Source organism: Planococcus citri, chromosome 5, assembly GCF_950023065.1.
Source record: "Planococcus citri chromosome 5, ihPlaCitr1.1, whole genome shotgun sequence".
Taxonomy (NCBI): Eukaryota; Metazoa; Arthropoda; class Insecta; order Hemiptera; family Pseudococcidae; genus Planococcus; species Planococcus citri.
In genome coordinates this window covers 71,490,885-71,512,500 of record NC_088681.1, presented here as the reverse complement: position 1 = coordinate 71,512,500, position 21,616 = coordinate 71,490,885, and the positions used below count along the sequence as shown (strand labels likewise).

At 35.9% G+C, this 21,616-nt stretch overlaps 1 protein-coding gene and 1 long non-coding RNA gene across 2 annotated transcripts; one reads left to right on the top strand and one right to left on the bottom strand.

The window, feature by feature from the left end:
• Nucleotides 1-843: 843 nt before the first annotated feature.
• LOC135849413 (uncharacterized) lies at nt 844-21,565 on the bottom strand. The gene is made up of 2 exons (XR_010559531.1): nt 21,025-21,565; nt 844-3,124 (listed from the first exon to the last, which is right to left on the bottom strand). It is a non-coding gene; the product is annotated as an uncharacterized LOC135849413 (long non-coding RNA).
• On the top strand, nt 9,445-20,916 carry LOC135849404 (zinc finger C4H2 domain-containing protein). Its single transcript, XM_065369831.1, has 5 exons — nt 9,445-10,506; nt 11,594-11,765; nt 17,700-17,875; nt 17,969-18,211; nt 19,837-20,916. The coding sequence occupies exons 1-5, from the start codon at nt 10,451-10,453 to the stop codon at nt 19,964-19,966; spliced, it is 777 nt and encodes a 258-aa protein (XP_065225903.1). The 5' UTR covers nt 9,445-10,450; the 3' UTR covers nt 19,967-20,916.
• Nucleotides 21,566-21,616: the final 51 nt, after the last annotated feature.

Below are 21,616 nucleotides of genomic sequence, written 5' to 3'. Positions count from 1 at the left end.
CATCGATCACATAGCAAAATTTAACACTTGAAATTTTTCAACTTTCGCGCGCAACATTCATCACGAAATACTCGAAGAAAAACAAGATTAAAAACGCGACCCTCGATGATGCAAAGTATTAAAATATAGTACAAAATTTACATACGAAACCTGAATACCACTTACTAACCATTTGGGTTCACTGAGAGTTGAAAATGAATATTAAACCAAACACAGGAATTGTACTCAAATTTTTCACACAAAAAGTACATTTTAGTAACCAAAAAATCTGGAAAAGGTACCCAAAAAGTAACCAGTAAAAAAAGGAACAAAACATTGCATTTGATTTTAGGTTGACAAAAATTAGAAAACATTTCAGCATAATGTGTAGAGATACGAGAAACATTATGATATCACAGCAATTTGAAACAAAAAAAAGGAAATTTGGGGGGAAAAATTTTGAAAAAGTAACTTTTACTAACCAAAATTTTTAAAAAGTAACCGAGTACAATTCCTCTGCTTAGAACTCCATCCAAAACTGAACGTGCTGAAACAAGACAACTGCAAAAAATTGATCGCATTGGAAAATATCTATAGATAGGCGCATTCAAGCACATTAAAAGGATACAAACAACAAAACAAAAAATCTGCTGAAACAGAAAAAAAGATAATAGGTATCCCATTAATAACATTATGTAAATAAAATTTTACGAAGTGAAAAAAAACTTACTGCGCTACACTACATCCAAACTTGAATGAACTAAAATCAAAAACATTTAAAAAATCATATCAAAACAATTGAAACTGGACAACCTGCTCACATGACCAAATTTTGTAAACTAAAAAATAGACGACCAAGTCATAAGGTGCGTTCATGATTGTCTGTAACTAACCGTAATAAAAGTTACGGTCTGTTACAGAAAAGTAAAATACAAGAATTCTTATGGCGTAGTTCACGTTGTCCGTAACCGTAACATTTTGTTTTACAGAAAAGAACAAAGAAAATTACAGAAAAGTAAAAAATTTTTTACTTTTCTGTAACAGGCCGTAAGAGTTACAGACAATCATAAACGCACCTATACTTTACTTGCAAAATTAATCATTTTACTAAGAGAAAAAAACTCACCATGTTATATGTATTAGTACTACATCCAAACACGAATGATCTAAAATCAAAAAGATTTAAAAAATCATAGCAAAACAGTTAAGACAGGACAACCTGCTCACATAACCAAATTTAATAAACTAAAAAATAGACGACCAAGTCATAGCTTACTTGAAAAATTAAAAAGGCCTAGATCAAAAAAACAAAACATCAAACAGAAAATGTATAAAAAATGAGCTGAAATAGAAAAGTATCACATTAAAAACATGAATCTGCAAAAATCGAAATCATTAAAAAAAATTATATCTAAACAATTAAAACAGGACAACTTGCTCACTTGACCAAATTTAATAAACTAAAAAATAGACGACTAAGTCATAGCTTACTTGAAAAATTAAAAAGGCCTAGATCAAACAAACAAAACATGAAACAAAAAATGTATAAGAAATGAACTGAAATAGAAAAGTATCACATTAAAAACATGAATCAGCAAAAATTGAATAGATGACTAAGTCATATAGCTTACTTGCAAAATTAAAAGGCCTAAATCAAACAAACAAAACATGAAACAAAAAATGTATAAAAAATGAGCTGAAATAGAAAAGTATAGGTATCACATTAACTCACTATGTTACTCTACACCCAAACTTCAGTGACCTGAAATAAAGAAGTAAAATAAAATAGACCATAGGTATTTAAACAATTAAAACAGGACAACCCTGCTTACATAACACACAAACATTATGAACTAAAAAATAAATATAAACAAGTTATACATTACTTGAAAAGATAAACGACCTAAATCAAAAACACAAACCATAAAACAAAACAAAAAAAAAATTAAACGGAAAAATGAAAAAATGCGTAGCAATTAACAAATTTTAAGAGTAATTTATTCACTTACCTCATAAGTCATTATAATTACACACTTACCTATGCAAATGAATAAGATGAAAACGAGAACAGATACCAGAAAAATAAAACAAAAACCACACAAAAGTCAAACTTGAAATACTAATCATTACATGAACACTTTTTCAAAGAAAACAAAATCAATGACGTTAAAAAGAGAAAGCACCACAAAAATCAAAAGAAACCACTTCATCAAAAAAGTATAAATACCAGTGAAATGATTAAAAAAAACAACAACAAATTATACGCATTAAAAATCTATAAGATATATAGTGGTGGGGACGTCGTTTATTAAATACTTGGTGACTAGCTCAGTTTTATAGCATTTTATAGCAAATAGCTACTTACTATTTTCTTTTTCAAATTTTCAATGAAAAAAAAAACCCACATTATGAAACGTATTATTCCAAAATAGGTATATTATCAATGTTGACTAATCTAAATCGTTCAGCCGGATGAAAATAGAAAAGCCATTTTTAGACCAATATTCATACATGTACATAGATTTCAAATTTCCTTTTGGAAGATATCTAAAATCAAGCATGCTTGATACAGCCAGTCGCCAAGCACACCTACCTACTTAAAATATACCCCAAGCAGCAAGCATCTAGATGTTCAATGCACCAGAGCACTCGTCAAAAAAATTTAGAGACCAATTGCAGCATCGATACAGCTGAAAGTAAATTTTTCCTGACCCGCTTGATAAATCGGTTTTATTCCAAGATATATTATGTAGAATTCATAATTCATCCAGATATACGATGTTCGTAAAAAGCATGACAAAAAACCTACACCATACCTATAATGGGCCAAAGAGAAATAACGACGTCTCACCACCACCCCATCACCAACCTACTCAAACATGGCTTTTGAAACACTTACCCCAGCTTTTGAAGAGCGATAGTAATGTTGTTATATTTAGCAAACAGCATTTAACAGGGAAAAAAATGGGAAAAAAGTCGCGAGCGAAATAATTACCAAACAGAATCGAAATATCAAGTAGGTACCGATCGCGATTCTCAATTTATTATTAATAACTCGGCGATTACAGGGCAACAGGACACATCTTGAAATGATAAATTCCGATCGTCGAATGAAATGGTCACTCTAGCATAGATTTGAGATCTTCTGAAACATACCAAAATACAAAAATTTCATTAGTTTACAGCAAATCATTTTGAAAAAGTCACGATGAAAAATAAACTTTGATTTCAAGTGTTTTTAAAAAAAGTTAAAGACTCGATAAAATATTTAAAACATTGGGAGATGTATCTAATTGCCGCAACTAATTTTGTCCAAGTTGCAGCAGTCTATAAAGTACAGAAGAATTCGGACCCCAAGGCCCAAGTTGCGCGTTATAACGGGAAATTCCAACTGCAGAGACAAAACACCCCACCTCACCAGCCCTCCGAAGAGGACTGCGGGCAAATGATGGCGATTTTCTTTCTTTTTTAATGCGACGAAAATTTTTTTTTGGAAAAAATCGAAAGATCAATAGTCACAAAATTTAATCTACGAAATTATAAAAATCCCCAAAAAATAGGAAAAACAAAAAACTCGCCGAAACGTAACGAAAACCGGTTAAAATCAAATGCGAGTTTCTCGAAATACAGAAAAATTCCAAATACCTACGAGTACGTTGAAAAGTCGTCGAAATATGGCTTGAAACGATGTAAAATCCTCTAAAACTACATAAATGAAACATCTGACAATAAATCGAATAAAAACACTATAAATTTAATGAAAATATAAAAAAATTGGCAAAAATTGAATATGTGCTCCTTGAAAAACAAAACAAAAATAGTCACGTTGAAAATTGGTTAAAATTGAATTAAAATATCAGTATCACGAAGTTGCACAAAAGTGAAGTGAAACGCAAAAAGATCGTAAATACTTCTAGTTGAAAAATTAATAAAAACATACAATAAAATTGATGAAAACACGAAAAAAAATGGTAAAAATGTGTAAATGGGTAGAGATGAAAAAATTATTACGATGAAAATAATTTATCAATTTTCATTTTCGAGTGGAGATTTTTAAGGAACGAAAAAAATGCAATAATGAAAAGACACAGAAAAGCAGAAAACAGAATCATAAAAAAATTACATACATAAAACTAAAACATCGTTGAAATCCATACAAACATCGAAAACTTTGTAGGAACCTAATTCAATCGACAACTAATTTCAGTAAAATTTGACAAAAGTTGCGAATAAATGGACATTTTTAAAGTGTAATTGAAAAAAAAATCGAGCAGAACGAGAAGAATTATGGACGACTTAATTGATAAAAATAAATTATAAAGGGTTAGCTGTTGCATCGACTTCTCAAGTCAACCACAGCACACAATGGTCGTCGGCAACCTCACCCAACCTTCTGAGCAGGGGAATGCAGGTATTCTCGACTAGGACTTGGTACGTCTCGCGTCTGATACGCGAATGTATGTTGAGTTGCCTAAGCATTGCGCCCCAAAAGAACATTTTTCAACGGAGACCTCGCGCTGGTGAATTTTCTAGGCAGTATACGTATGCAATACAAATGACACGCAGATCTACGTCAGGTATCGGTAGAGTGGTCAGGTGAGTTACCTGCTTCATAAATGGATAGGTAAAAAACGCCTTCTTCTTACGTACAACGATTTCTCGACGAATGACTCTTTTAGTTGGCAGATTGATACAAATTTATAAACTTGGTGCATCCAAAATCTCAACAGTACACATAAATGCTCCATCCATAATCAGGATTAATTTTCATTTTTTAAATTCCAGCTGTATGTCGTTTCACTCGCACAACAACATTTTTTTTGATGAATTTGTAATTTCAAGATTTAGACTTCAAATTCAAAAAGAAAAAAAAAATTCCAGAAGAGGAAATACTTGTCAGAAAAGTGAAAATAGGATTAGTTTATAAAAACAGATTATTTCAAAATCAGGTATACATAAGGAAGGGGAGCTGTGGTGAAAGGATGTCCAAGCGCAGGTTGAAAAATTTGAACGGCTTGTAGCGCATCAAAGGCCCTCTCACGCCACCTCAACAAACACCTGGAACACGTATTAAAATTGAAAATACAAAACGAAAACACGATAGCATCGCAAAATTAAAATGCGAATTTTAAATTCTACGTAAGTAGGTAGTCGCTTTTTGCATTCTGTTTAAGTTCGAATCCAAAATTGACCGGTTAAAAAAATTGAAAGAAACGCTCGAATGAGCATCGCCGTGTAACATTGAAAAAAACAACATTCGACTATCGAATTAATCGATAAATATTTCAACTGGTACCTAACCGTTTAGGCGATGAAACATCTTCATCGAAACCCAGGTCAAGCAAATAACAGAACTAGTAACTCGGTTCACGAATATACATACAAACATGTCGACGAATCAGTGATTTTAATTCAGTTTCTTTTTTTTTTTATACGCATTAATTATCAAATCAACGGCTACTTAAGCACTCGAACATAAGAAGAAGTCGCAAGACTTCCGAACTCTGCACCCGTCTCCGAAATACACGTAGAAAAAACGAACGAAATGAAAAAATAAATAATTATTCATTAATGGGTCGGGTATAAAGTAACTGGCGCATATTATTATGAGATGGTGCGGCGCGGCGGCATTTCATCCAATTATTATGAAATACGCCTGGAGGATTTGTTTTAACATCATGACATATTATATTATTTCGTTTCATATATTTTTATACTTATTTGACTTATTATTCAGCGAACGGAATTCTTTTATTCATTTTTACTTTTTTTTTTCTATCTCTGAGATCGGATACGAGGTGGCGTATAGAATATCATTTCGAAAAATAAAATATAAATCTATATGCGAGTAGCAGTATTCAAACGGGCAATGGCTATGTCGAAAGCTATAGCGAGTTTCCTGTTTCTTTTGTTACACACAATGAAGGGCTGCAAGACTGGTCTTTCATCTTTATATTGTGGTACGTATGACGTAAGAATAGATACATATTTTGTTTTATCCGAGACACACGAGAACTACTACGCCACGCCGCGCCGTACTTACGAGTACTACTTAGTATGTATGTTTATTGTTTATGTACTTACAGATGTTATTAATTTACAAGATGTACGCGTATCTCGAGTCATTTCGAGCACTTTTTAATTAATTTTCAAGTACATCTGTATTTTGTACTGTAAGTACATATACCTACCAAAGTGGTGCCTTCCTACTCACTACCTGCCTACCTAAAGCAGTTCAGCACAACTCTCAAATGATTATTCTATAAGAATCGAAAAACGAGCCATTTCATTCCCTGCAAACACGCATTCGCCGAAACCATCAACATCCTCTAAAAAACTTGGCTGCAAAATTCAGCTCATCGTGTAGCAAGTAATAATTCAATTTGAGACTCATTAGGACTCATGTATGAGTATAGATCAATTGCCATGTATGATTTGATTAAGCATCCGATTTGGAGCCCTACTTTTTTTCAGAATGATTGAAAGAAAGACAGTAATCTAAGTATTATCACCGTAAGGATACGAGAAATTTAAAAAAATCGAAATTCATCGAAGAGATTTGCGAGTTGAAAAACTGGACTTGAGAATCAATTTGGCAAAAAGCAACAACGGATGTAACAGCAGTCAACTTTTTATCCATTCAACCCAACGCCATAGTCACCTGGTATAGTAGAATTATTGTATACTCGTATCTCGTACGTAGTAAGGATAATGCGCACAAATGTTAGCATAGCATAGGTCTAAAGGTTAACCAAACTACTACCATCGCTAATTTGGTATCTCTATTGAAAGAGTGTACCATACCCAACTGGAATCGGTGATGCATACTGGGTTGAGATGTAAAATAAATAGGTTGCCTATAGTATCTAGATCTGTCTATTATCTGCGACCTGAGTATGTGCGCGAGTGTGTGACTTTTGAATAAGTCAGCTGTAAAACACCACTATTGTTGTCAGTATTGTCACGTGATAAAACCCGTCCCCGATCTCCGACCTTCGCGAATCCCGACTGTCGAGATTCGTTGTAGACATTTCGGCGTCAAAAACTCGCACCAGTTACCATACCATTGAAAAATGAAAATAGCATCTCCTTTCGTTGCACCTACCTAGTAACTAGCGTAGTGTAGCCTAATCGTGGAATGTTGTTTTCAACATTTTACGATTTCTTAAGACGGCTGAACTCCAGCGATCAGCAGCTCGTCAACAAATTATGGCTATTGGCAACTAAGATTCGGCAATATCGAGGCGATCGATTGATTTTTTTGAGATTTGGTCACCGAGTGTTGTTCTATGTATTATGCTACTCACACGAACCCTCTCAGCTCTCAAGTATCAGCTCCACACCTCCAATAGCACTTGTTAAACGTGCACACTGCACACAAAAACGAAGCAAAAATGTGAAGTTCAGGCACCTCGTTTTTCAAGGTCCTCTTTAGTGCCCTCATTGTTCGTCAATTACCTACTTATTCACCTCATACATACCTACATGTTTTAAAGGGGCTCTTATCGGAAAGTTTCGCTTGTTTTGCGCTTCCACCGTCCTCTCGAGTTGTTGGATTTCTTGAGAAATTGATTCCTCGGTTATTTTTCTGATTTTTCGCCAAGTCCAAAAAGCAGTTGCGCCCGGATCCCATTTCCGCCAAGTTTAAAAATGAAAAAAATCCAATTCATTCAAAAATTCACCATTTTTACTTCAGAATTTTTCAACATAATTACTATTCTAGAAAATAATCCGTCCAGGTTCCCCGCACTTTTTGGGTCCACTTATTTGGAATCCACCCCAAATTCGAAAGAATAAAAAAAAATTGGATAAATCGGAGAAGTTGAAAATTTCCCTTTTTTGGAAAGAATGCTTCTTTTAATATCCTTCTTCAATGGAAAAAATGGACTTTCCACGATGGGTTCCTTAAAACCACCGATGAAGTAAGAGGGTAGGAGAGGGTGTCCAGAGTCCTAAAATTTTGATAAAATTTTTAAAAAATTTCACACATCGCGTGTCACATTGTTTCATACATTTTCGAAAACTCTGAATACGAATATCAATTCATTTTTTCGATTCGACCCCACCGACTCATTGACCGTTCCCCTGCCATTGTCAGAAAACTGGAAAAATAGTGTGACATATGGTTTATTAGGTTCCTACGAAATCTGAATACGAATTTCAGCTTTTTTTTCAGATTTGGTCTCTCCAACGCACCCATTGGTCTACAAAGCTTACTGAAAATCGAAAAAATTCATGTCACACGTGACTCGTTTGGTTTTCAGGAGTGCTAGTGTTTTATTTTTTCATTTTGCGCTAGCAGCACCCTGATTGGCCTCTCTATAGTTTTTCAAAAATTGAATAATCGTAACCAAATCGGGACTGCATTTACTTCGCTGATGCGCACAAATTCTGTTTTTTTTGCTCGAATTTTTAGCACCTAGGTACTGAAAGAGTTGAAAAATATAAATTTTGAAAATTCGATCAAACTGACAGCGAAAGACGTTTATAGAGGTATTTCAACCCCCGCTGAGTCCGCATCCGGCGATAGTATTTTTGCAGAAGGAATTCCTGTAATCATGAAAAAAAGCTATACGAAGTTGATGAGAATCGTATTTATTGCAATTCACCAGAGTTCCATCGATTTCAAAGTCAACGGCTCGAGGAGGTTTCAAAATTCCGCAAAAAAGCACCTCTTATCAAAAGTGAGCCCACTTTGACGACATTTGGTTCAACTCCATGAACGGTTGGGGGCCCCAAAATGTTTTTGGGTGATCTCCCACTAAAAGTAAACATTTTCGCCAATTTTCGTCATAATCCGGTTTCTATCCACCCGATAGTGTACGAACCTGTTACTCCAGGTGGCGGGGGGAGACGGGGTTCGCGAATTAGCTCCAGGGTTACACAGGGGGCACAACGACGACGACGACGACGACGTAGCCGTAGGGCGGCGCGACGATGAGGAGAAAATTGATATTTTCGGAGCGACGGTGGTAACTGGTAATCATAGCGATTCGGAAAGTGTTGTTAAAAATCTTTGCGGAACATTTTTCATTTTTTAACAAGCGGACGAAACGCATGCTCCTGTACACGGAGTAAGGGCAGGGGTGAGGCTGAGGCTGAGCGTAAACAGTTCGCAAGAGCGCGACGTTTCACTCTATACAGGCGGCATCTGGTGTTCATAATTTGCTAACATAAATGTAACTTTAGCAATTTATACCGTAAATGGAATTTGTTATTTCGTGTTAGCCGGTAAGGCGGTGGCGGCGGCGGCGGCGGCGGTGGGCGAAAGGCATATCGCATCGGCAGCGGCGGATGATGCTCCACCGTCGCCGTCGCCGTCGCCGCGCAGAAACGGCAACAACAACAACGGCGGCGGCGACGACGACGACGACAGCAGCAGCGCCAGCCAGCCAGCAGCCTTAGCGACGAGGCTCGAAGAGGGTGAATCTGGCGAAATAGGGGATGAATCACGGCTATCGCTATCGCGGACGCGCGCGAGATATTCCAGCAGCGGCATTGCCAACACACTTCTGACTAGCTTAGCACATTGTATATCCGTGAGTTATGGAAGTAACATCGGGGCCGGCAGTACTGGAGAACAACGTTGACTTTTCGACTCCGAACCGATAATCGTTATCCTTTTTTTCTCGCTCGTCATCTCCCTTTCTCGCTCGCTGGTTCGTTCGTTCTTCGCGAACTATACTCGTACTTGTTCGTTGTTACAATTTTTCTCATTTTTCCCTCATTCGCTCGCTCACGCACTTACTCACTTATTTACCCACTCACTTACTCACTCGCTTTCTTACCAACTAACTAACTGACTGACTGACTTTTTTTCTTCTTCATTTTCTCTCGCTCTCATCATTCTGGTGACGTTCGCGTCATCTTTCTCGTTCGGTCGTCTCACCATCGCCATCACCATTTTTTTCTCCAGCTCCAGCTCCAGCTCGTCCTCGTCCTCGTGCTGGTCGTGGTTCTTTGCGACTTGTTCGCCGTATCGTGTTCGTGTGTAACGCTGTTTGTTGTCAGCCTCAGCGTCAGCTCGACTTGGACTCGGATCGGACTCATTCAGAGTCAGACTACTCGTATAGCGCGACCGTACCATACCATCACTCATGTGTGCTGTGTGCTGTATACGGCTACGAGGTACGACTACGAGCCGTGTTCATTGATGTGTTAACTGCTTAAACGGTGTTGTTTTACCTTATCGATTGACGTGTGTACGACGTACGCGTGTGTGAGTGTGTACAATACTCGTATTATAAAATATACATACATGTGTGTAACGTTTTTACCAAATTATTCAATTTCATTTTTCGTTTCGTACGATCGCCGCGCCGCTATGCGATAAGCGTGTAGCGTGTAGCGTATGTAAGCATAGTCGTCGCGTAGGTATTCATCTCCCTGTAATATCTATCTGTATCTTTTTCGTGTTTTTCATCAATTTTTTTTGTATCGCGCGAAAAATCGCGCATTTTCACTCGCCAGCATGTCCGTTCAAAACGGAATGGTTTTATCAAAACTGGAAGCGATTAAAGAAATCAGGTAGCTATACACTTCCGTTATATTGCGTTAGATTAAAGTACAAGTAAATCATTCCTAATCTCCAACCTATCTGTACCCAAAGGCCAAATGCCTATTGCCTACTTACTCGTTATAGGTACGCTAGTTCTCGTCACTTTTTCGTACAAATGCGGGAAAAATGTCACTTTTCCGAACAAATTCCTAATTTTAACGAGAAATTAGTTTCAGGAAAACCCCATACCAGCTCAATTCCACTCGAACGTATTCAAGCATTCGAGGAACTTACGTACCGTACCTATAGTTTATTTGCATACTTCCTCGAATCGTTATGTCTCAGTTTGTTGAGGAAAAACTCGGCATTACATCGATAAATTACGTTCAAAAGGGCATCGACTACACTTGAGCGAATTACACGAATCACGTACTGGTAGCAATGTCAAGTATTTGGATTTGGAAACCAAACTTTTTGAGTAAAAATAGCCAAATGAAAGCATTGACCTGACGTGTGTTATCGTAGCAGCATCGTCGTACCATATTTTACTGATTTGATAATTACCTGAAGGATCGATAGAATACGGTTTCATTTTTTCCCTCATCAATTCGAAAAATTTAAAAATAGAGCAAATATCGAACACTTTGTCGGAATATTGAACCTTTCGTCCGTATTCTTAGAACTCAAAATACCCAAATACACACCTACGAGTATACGTCGAATAATGAGCTGAATTTGCGATGCCGAACGTAGTTACGAAATCGAATTTAAAAAATGAAAAATAAACTAGATGAAATGAGAATTTAGAGAGTGAGGAAAAATGAAACATAGGTTATCGAGGTTTCAGAATCTTCCAAAATCAAAACTAATTTCACGAAAATAGCAGCATTGCTGTCGTCGTGGAGCAACTCCGAGGGTACTTACATACACATTCATTCTGCACGCAAAAAACCAATAAAACCGTTCCTCAAAAATTGCTCAAAATATTGACGTATTTCAAGTGCCATAGCAATATGTATGTCGATTTCCTCACCACCTCCTTTATTTGCTCATACTACACGTAGGGTAAAAAATTGTCATCGTAAATGTAATTCCGTCAACTTTCTGACATTTCAGAATAAAAACTTTGCAACTAGAAGAACTGAAAAATAAAATTTTACACGAAGTCGAAGTCAGCGATCAAGAAGAAAAGTGCCTAACCGAGTACAAGCAAGAAATGGATCTCCTATTGCAAGATAAAATGTCACATGTGGAAGAACTACGCCAAATACATTCCGATATAAATGCAGTGAGTATAACCATACATAATTACATTATAATAAGTAGCATCGAGCAATCGAGCATCGAGAATCAAAGATTAAATAGGTAAAGGCCTATGCTGAAAATTACTCGAGCAAAGGAGCAGACTGAACGGAGGAAACCTCCAGCTCTAACCAGTAGGTTTCTTCAGTAAATGGCATAGGTACTTCCAAAGCACTAACTTTACTTTTCGCCTAATTAATCATTCGTCTAATCAAATAACCTCACGAATCAACCCCTAAATATTTTGATAAGAAGTGGCACTAGCACAGGTATAGTACTCCCTGAGCACACGAGTTTAAGGTCTGCAATAAAAAGCAACACATTCCATAACTTTAATACGTAATTAGAAACTACGAAATTCAAAAATTTACACTTTCTAGAAACCTTGCGCCACTAAATTCCTCGAGTTGAAGAATTCAAAAATGTTTCGTAGACTTTTTGCCTTTTTTCAAAGTTGAACATTGCAATCAATAATAGAATCTATAGCTAGTTAGCTACACCTTTTCCCGAATTTGATTCGCGAAAATATTTACAATTAATGATTTGGGAATTGTTTGGCCCTTAGGTATCTAGAAGTTGAAAAACGGGGCCTACATGCTTTTGAGAAAATTCTGGATGAACGAAAAGTTCGAAAATAACAATAATTCCGACTCCTTCAATTATTGCAATAAGTCGAAATTTTGGTGGTGCAGTAGCAGTGTGCGGCTCAAAAGCTACCAATTGCCCCATTTTTTATCAAAATTCGTACTTGATAATACATCAGGTACATTACCTAATAGGTAAATAATTGAAAAATTCTCCACAGTGCTATAACGTACCAGAGAACGACATGAACTTTCACTCCTTCATCAACAAATCCAGAAAACAGGGAACCCCACTTGCGGAAAATTTTTTGAATCGGGCAAAGCTAAATGGAAAGGGAGTGCAAAAATATACATCACTAGCCAAAATTTGAAAAGCTAACGCGTATTTTTCGATTTCGGTGAATTTTTAAAAATCAAATTCACGTCAAAAGTCATGAAAAAATTTGAATCTCCTCAACTCAATTAGAAAGCTGAAATTTGTATGTACAACCGACACCCCAAACAGATTGGACGATGATTTCAACAAGCTGCGCTGATGGGAGACATTTTCAAGCCCTTCTGAAGCTTTCAGACGAATTTTTAAAATTACAGATTTTCAAAAAGTGTCATTCAAGTTGTCCAAATCAACTTTGATATGCATACATACGTGACATAGAAACGCGATTAGTGCTCGAAGCTTGTTGGTGACCTACTTGGCCGATTACACACCATTTTTCCAAAATTGGTTTCTGCCGAGTGACGATTTTAAGCTGTATATTTCTCCAGCAATTTTTGAAAATTTGGAAAGATTCTGAACCAGGGGAAATTGATTTTGTAAAATTGGAACGTAATCGGTGAAGTAAGTCACTAACACGCGCTGAAAAGCTCGAGTTCATTTTGACATTTCGACAAATTTTCTGACATTTATTCACCTCCCCCTCCCCCCCTTCGGAACATAATTTTCGTATTGAAATAAAAATTGCAAAAAAGAAGCCACCTTTACAAGCGACGGTATTTTTATTGATAACCAACGATCGAGTGTTATATCTTTAGACATAGGTACTACATTAGTTTACCTATTTATGAAAATTCAAAATATCGATCTCTGAACCCGTCAACGGCTGTGAACAGAAGGAAAATTGTGTTAAGCTAGACGTTTAAACGAATAAGATTAACTTTTTGCTAAAAGCTATTTTTTTTCGATTGACAAAAGAAATTTGCGTTACCATCGTTTCACTGGTCGGCAACGCAACGCAGCGCAAAAAATATAAAATCAGAACGGAATCCGCATAAATTGTGAAAACTTTTATACTAAAAGTACTCGACGACAAATGTTCGAGTTAAAACTAAGTGACTGTGACTACAACATTTAACTACGAGTAAGTTTTCATTCGACAAACAAATTCAATTTCTTTCGTTTCTCTTTTTTCTTGTTCCCTTTTTTTTCTACCATTCTTTTTCTAAGAAACAACTGCTAATCATCTTTTAATTCTATTTTTTCATTTAATACTCGACTCTTCTTCAAGTTTTCATAGAAAAATTAATGGGTAACGAGCGCTTATGGTATCTATCTGTAATAGGTGCTCGAATGAATTAAAAAAATTTACGCTTTACTTTTAGGCTAGGTCGAGACACAAAGTTCATAGGTACCTAAATTTTTTTTTACATGTTTCTACATACATCGTATAAGAAAGTATTCACCTAACACCACGATAAGGTGCCTAATGAGTAATGAAATTTCACACAATAAAGAGTATAACTTTGGTAAGAACTTTCTTTCTGGTCATTTATCAATTTGAAAAACATAGGCTCGCGGTCTGATTTCCAAAATTTTACGTCAATTTTTGACCAAGTTCTACGTATAGCGAATCGAGTCACTGTGTACTGATTTCGTCGAATGAAAGCATTAAACATACTTTAGACGCCTGAGTCAGTTTGGTTAGGCAAAATTACGTGAACGTTTGTCGCAATGTTAGAATAAACGCGTTTATTGCAGGAGCAGCGCGGCATAAAAATGTGTGACAAAAACAGTGAGATCTAATGGAAAAATTCTGAAAATGTGATCGATGATCTATATTGAAAATTAAAAGAGTATAGAGCAGCGGGAATATTCTGGGCCCCGGTTGATAGAACTGGGCGTTCAAATTTAGTTTTCACCACTGATAATCGATAGTTTTCGCGTAGACGACTCAATCGACTTCGAGGCAAGTTTTTTTTTTCCAACGAAAATGAAAAAAAGTTGAGAGAAATTAGAAAATTGTACAAACGTTTTACGTTAATTTTGTTTAATAAATGGAATTGAAAATGGTTTTGAAGTTTTCTCAAATTTACGATAATACGAATTGAGAAACCCTCGTTTGAAGTTAGTTTATTGGTTTTAATACTGAGAGCAAAGTAAAAATATTGCATTTCCGAGCGTCTTTTTACAATAAACGTTGCGGTGATTTATTATTTCAATTACGAGTACAACTCTAAGCGAATGGCGAATATCCGTATTCTTTCTATTCCGTCTAACTTATGGTTCAATTTAATTTATTTATTTTTTTTTTTTAATCTGCTGCACTTATACCTGCCTATTTATTAATATGCTCACCTCGAATGGTACGGGGGTACGGCGAATGTCAATATTTACCCAACAATTTTGTGGAATTTCGAAAATATATTATCTCGGTGAATACCCAATTTTGACATACCTACCTTTTCGTCAATTTACTCGAAATAATTTTCACCTCTTAATAAAAAATAGAATTGATGACCTACTGGTTCAAAGTACATGTCTACAGTAATATCAACTCAAAATTATATCATACATACATTGCGATTTCAGAAAAACTGAAAATTGCCGAGTTTTTTCTCTGTATATTTTGAATTGGAAAAAAAAAAAAAAAAAACAGAAGAGAGTGGGTTTGAAGAAATTAAAAACGTTTCAAATTCCCTAAGATTGCAATATATGATGCATTTCAAGTTGATATAACTTCAAACATGAATTTTAAACCTGTGGGTCACCGCAAAAAAGTCAGGGGTTCCTAAAATGGTACGATTTTAATTTTAGCCTGAAGGTAATCATTTAAACGAGATGAGTTCAAATTTGGTATTTATATACTCGGTTGGTGTTGAATCGAAGGGATTTGAGTGGGGATAGCAACTTTAAATTAGCAGAAGGGAGAGGGATGAAAAAGGTCAGAACATTCAAAATAGGAACCAATTGATGGGAAATCAAAAATTGTACGATATATAAAAAGGCAGCTTCATAGAGCATTTTGGAGAAGAGAAAATTGTAATTTTCGTGATTTTTTGACTTCTGAGACGAAGAGTGATCCAAGACATTTTGGAAAACATTTTCTCAAGGAATCTTTGGCACTGTCCAACATTGCAGCAAGTTAGAAAAAAATAGGCTGCAAACAGCCAATTATAGAAACGTGACAAAAATTACAATATTCCAAGAGGGTTTCGGACAACAAGAAACAATTTCCATCAGTTGTTAGTTTCAGAATCAGGATTATTTCATTCATTTACCAAACGAATGCTCTTTTCAAATTTTCCATATTTCCAATATTGAACGATGTGAATTTGCAAAAATACTCTTTTTTGTCGAGGGAAATTTTCTAAATCTTTCGAACGAAAAATCTTCATCATGAAAGATAACGAATGTCGATTTTCAAACTCTTCTTTTTTCTACTGTTTTTTGATCGTTCAATTGCAACGAAATTCGAGCATTTTTAAACAAATTTTAGGAACCGTGCTAAAAGATTTTCGATTCGGTTCAGATTGCAAGAAAGCGCACAAATGGATCGTTATAGGGTAAAGTCGCCAGTAGTTGAACAGATTTTTGATACTTTTTGATAAAAAACAATCTATAGCTGAAGTTGATATTTTTTTGAAAACTTTGGCAAGTACATCTAGAAGAACACAGTTTTCCTTACATTTTGATTTGTGTTTCACATTCGTAAGTGGATTTTTGAGATTTTCATGATCATTTCAAAAAGTATCCAAAAAACCCCATTAATTGACACGACATTCCAATAATTGACACCCCAGTAGTTGACAAAATATTTTACAATTTTCATCCAAAAATTTTCAACATTTTGAGGTTGTTATTATACCATTTGAAAGCTAATGCGATACACTTTCTTTCTAACTGCTTTTGATTGAATCAGAATCACATTTTCAAGAATGTGAAAAATTCCAATAATTTACGCCATATAAATAGATGTAATTTCTAATTCACTTTACAGCACTTATAGCTTCTTGAATACTCATCTCGTACTTTAATCAGACTATTTTGAATAAATCGGTAAAATAATGGTGAAAAAACATTAGAAAATACATCTTTTTATATGGTGTCAATTATTGGAATTTTTCATTTTTTAGCGCCAGTAATTGACACCCGGCTTATCGAGCATGAAAATGTGATTATGAATCAATCAAAAGTAGTTAGAAAGAAAGTGTATCTCATTAGCTTTCAAATGGTATAATAACCATCTCAAAATGTTCAAAATTGTTGGATATAGAAAAATAATTGTAAAACACTTACCATTAAAATTCAGCAAAAAAAATTCGCAAAATTTTCGTGGTGAAAATAAAAGTTGATAAAACACAAAAAGTATGACTGATAATCATCACCTAACTCACGGCCAATAATAAGCGAGGTATGAATTAATTTTTAGTGCAATCAGTGTTTTCAATAATCACACAGGGACACCAAAATGACGATTTTTGTGACGTAAGTGTCAACTACTGGAGCATGTCAACTACTGGTGACTTTACCCTAGGTATTTCTAAAACATCATTAATCAATTGTTTTCCTCTTGTTGAGAAAGCTCGCGCAAATAAATAGTCGAAATAACAATTAGCGAGCGCAAATGGGCTATATGTTTGTCATTTTAATTAAAGCTTTCATCAAAACTTTACAAATGGTACAAAATTTTTCCCACAAAAGTAACGAAAAAGTAATGTTTTAAGAAAACACTATGCAAGATTTCCTTGAAGTTATATTTCTTTGAGTTTTTCATCGCATTTTCTTTCTTATTGATTTTTCACGAACTTCAATCAATTCTGAAGAATAATTTTCATTTGCAATAATAGAAAATAAGACTTTACAACGGCTTCGCAACATTAACAACTAGGTATTGCAATTTTGTATTAAGACAGGTCGCAATAACGACTCGTACTAAGTATGTAGCTACAGCTACTTATAAGTCACCAAGTTGCGCTCTCAATCGCTCTCAGGAAACTGTGTTCCTCAAATTTTCATGCATAAAATACCCGAGCACTTTTCATTTAATCAACAATCAACGAATCTCTACGAAGAAACGAAATTTACTTCTATTAAAGTACCTGTTTATATGTTTGAATAGATGGAAAATGTCATTAAAAAAGCCGAAGAAGCGAGAAATACTTCGCTGGAAAGAGCAAAACGAATTCACGAAGAATATCAACCTTTAAAATTCGAATTAGACAGACTGCGGCAAGATATTCTAGGATTAGAAAGGCTACCGGAATTACACGAAGAAGAAAAGGATTTAAAACCCGAGTACGCATAAATAATACCTATTATGAATTATGATGATACACGATAAGGTAAAAACTACGAGCATCTCAATTTACAAACTATTTTTTTCAACAGGTTATTTGCCGGAGGCTACTTCGAAAGGCCTTTCAAATGTCCAGAATGGTACCCACCAGTCTGCGAGTCTGTGATGATGGCGAGTTTCTCACAAGCGGCTCACGTGCACGCTTTTCAACCACCTACGACATCATTCTTACCACATGTACCGCATCCTTTACATTTATTGCCGACTACCAGTAAATTGCCAGAAACCAGACCTGTGCCACCGGCGCCATTGCCAGGCCCACCGCCCACTTTCAGGTAAATAAAGCCACCTGTCGAATTAAGAATCGAATAAAAATTTTCCAATGATCCGGATGATGACCAATAGTTCCTTGTTCCGGTAACGCATCGGTCATCTGGCCGTTCTTGGGGTGTATTTCTCATAATTAAACCCCGCTGAGTTTAAAAATGTCATCACATTCGATATTCGAGGAAGAAGTTTGAAATTTTTCATCGAATTTTTCATTTTTTTTTCTCCATATAGGTAGTTAATACCTGAAAATGAAGTTTTTTGGTCTTATGAGGGGAGGGGAGGAGGAAAGGAGGGTGAGTGAGGACGCCCGTTACGAGTATGTCTTGGATTTTACGATTTGAGCTAACGGAGAAGGGAGACTATAGAGAGGGGGAGGATCGGCGTCTATATAATTTTCTAATTACCTATTAGAAATCGGTGAAATAATATAGGTCATTCAAATGCCACATTCTCACACTTTCGGGAGACGAGAGGGGATGTAGAAAGTGCCTAACTGATCTAATTTTAGTATGTACTTAGGATCTGTACTATGTATTTGAAAATCGGCATTAGAACATCTCTATGGCTAACATACATATTATAAACTTTAAAAAACGTGAAATTTATGCAAAGATGTTGAAAATGTGTCAATTTTTCACCCTCCCTCTCCCTACAATATTCTCGGGGTTAGAGTGTGGGAGGCACTGGCGTATCCACGATAAAATCGCGGAGGGATTTATATTTTTATTTGAGATGGAGGGGAGGAGGAGAAAAGCCAGTTGAAATAATTTTTCGGAAACCTTTCATTAAATTATTGATACGAAAGTAAAATTACTGTTCAAGCGAAGTGAGAACGAAATTTTTTTGAAAAAGAAAGTCAAGGGGGGAGGGGGGTTGAACCATACGCCACTTTGGGTCCTAATATATCAAATTTGACACGCAGAATTCGAAAATTGAAATGAAAATCTCGTCCAAAAGAAGGTAAGTCAGTATGTAGATCCAAAAAACTGAATATATTAGGAGTATTTTTGAGGAAAAGACACGAATATTGATGGCGAATGGCTCCAGCAGTACTTAAAAAATTGCTTTTAGGTTCCTTGTTCATCAAATTAGTTTCGGGCACTAGGTATCCCCTGCGAGTAAACGCATTTAAAGTACAACAAGTTGTAGGTCCATGTTCGGCGGAGCATCAGTTACCTACTTACAAGTTACAGCTTGTACTACAGGGTGCGCAGAAATATCGAGTACCTACCCTAAAGAAAGTTCTTTGTTAAAAATATACAATCATTGGCAACGTGAAATAGATGTGTATGATTGGTGGAATGTTATCACCACAGTCCAACAACCAATCATGCGCTATTATTCTTATTCTTGATTAACTGCTCACTGCTGTAGCCAACCGAAACATTTTCAACATAAATTTTTTTATGAAGTACCTACTCGATATTTCTGCGCACCCTGTACTATATTGTATCTAGGTCTACGAAGACTTCGCACAAATTTATAAGTTGAACGAATGTATGTACTAGTATGTACTGTACATTCCATCCGGAATTATCAACGCTTCTATCTATTTTAGACATAAACCTCACTCGACTCGTAATGTTAGGTATTCTACAAGGAATAACGACGATTGTTGTTTATTACACAGGCAACAACCACCGCCGATGAAATCTTGTTTATCGTGCCATCAACAGATCCACCGGAATGCTCCTATTTGCCCACTTTGCAAAGCGAAATCAAGAAGCAGAAATCCAAAGAAGCCCAAGAAAAAGGAATAATCGACTCGGAGTTGGCGTTCAGCAATACGCTAGTAAATCCTTAAATTTCCTACGCGTTCGCTGGTGATTTACCGATTACCTAACACCGATTATTAGGTTTACCTTCGTTCGTTTATAATTGCCAAATGGCAAATGCCAACGAAATCATTCGGTGATCTCATAAAATTATTGTTAAATTTGCCGCACGTCCACGTCTGTTTTTTCGAAATCGAAACCGAATTCGACGATGTAGCGTTGTAAACAAGCGCTGTAGTATGAACTCGATATCGCATCGGTACGATTAGTAAAGTGATTACAAAGCGAATTAGCGTACCGTACCTCGCGTTTTCAAAATACTCATAGAATACGGAAAGGGATCGCAGTTCATTACCATAATTAAGCGAGCGTATTTCTCGAAATTTCCAACACAGTCGACCTACTCGTACATAACTTTTCTTTCTTCTTCGGTACCTCGTACTCGTAGTAGGCGCTCCGCCGCCATTATAGTCAAGTTAACGTAATCAAAGCTCAAACAATTTAGACAGTATTTGATTCATACCGAATGCGATTAAAAACAAAACGTATTACTCGTAAAAATGTTGAGAAAGTTGAAACACTTCGACACTACGAAACAGCTACCATCGGTACAGTTGGGCGAGCTGACGATTCCACAAAGTCGCCGTCTTTGTCTTCGTAGTCTTTGAGAATAAAGTCGATCAACGGTTTTATGGTTAGATTGCATTCGGCATCGGGCATTTATATTGCCAAGCGTCTAGCGAATTGTGAGCAAACGTCAACGTAAAAGCTAACAAAAACAATATTGCTTTCTGTTTCTACCGCGTTGTAATTTGTAAATAACTCCAAAAATGATTGTATACGGATTTTTTCATTATATGATAGCTATACTGTTTTCATTATAAACGATAATTCATATTTATAAATAAATAATGAGTGTTTTCTTTACTATTTTACATCGTCTTGGCATCGACACAGGGTAGCGAGTTATTTGTAAGGATACCGTAACAAATTCACCGCTCATAATCATGTGCACTGAAACTACTTAAACAATGAGTTCTTACCTTTTACATTTTCCAATAACGATGACGAAAGCTTCAACTTGAGTATCTTGATTCAGATTATTCAGCATTATTTCTTCATATTCGTCACATTTGATCGTAAAACAATAAAAGAACTCGTCGAACGTGCTTAGCACAAACGATGAAATTTGGCGCGGTTTGGGCGAATTCGCGCGAAACTACTAAAGAATTACGTTGAAAAGAAAGTTAATACTCGGTAACAGCAAATCATACTACATACCCATAATTTTTCATAACAACCGCTTTTCATAAATCGCAAATTTGATTCCAAAATCCAAACGTTAATTCTATAACCGTAAAACAAAAAACAATGGACCGACATGATCGAGACGCGCAAAAACCACATGGTACGTATCCAGTCACGTACGACGAACCTCACACACTTCAACCACCACCGAAGAACTAAACGTGTGAGAAATTTGAACTTTTTGAACTAGAACATTCAAAAACACTCGGAAACTGATCAATCATTGATTGATTCATCGTTTGTTTTGAAATGAGCCAGCCAATCATCTCGCTTCATTTTTAATAATTCAACGGTGATTGGTGCACAATTACGCTAACTCTTCAGATG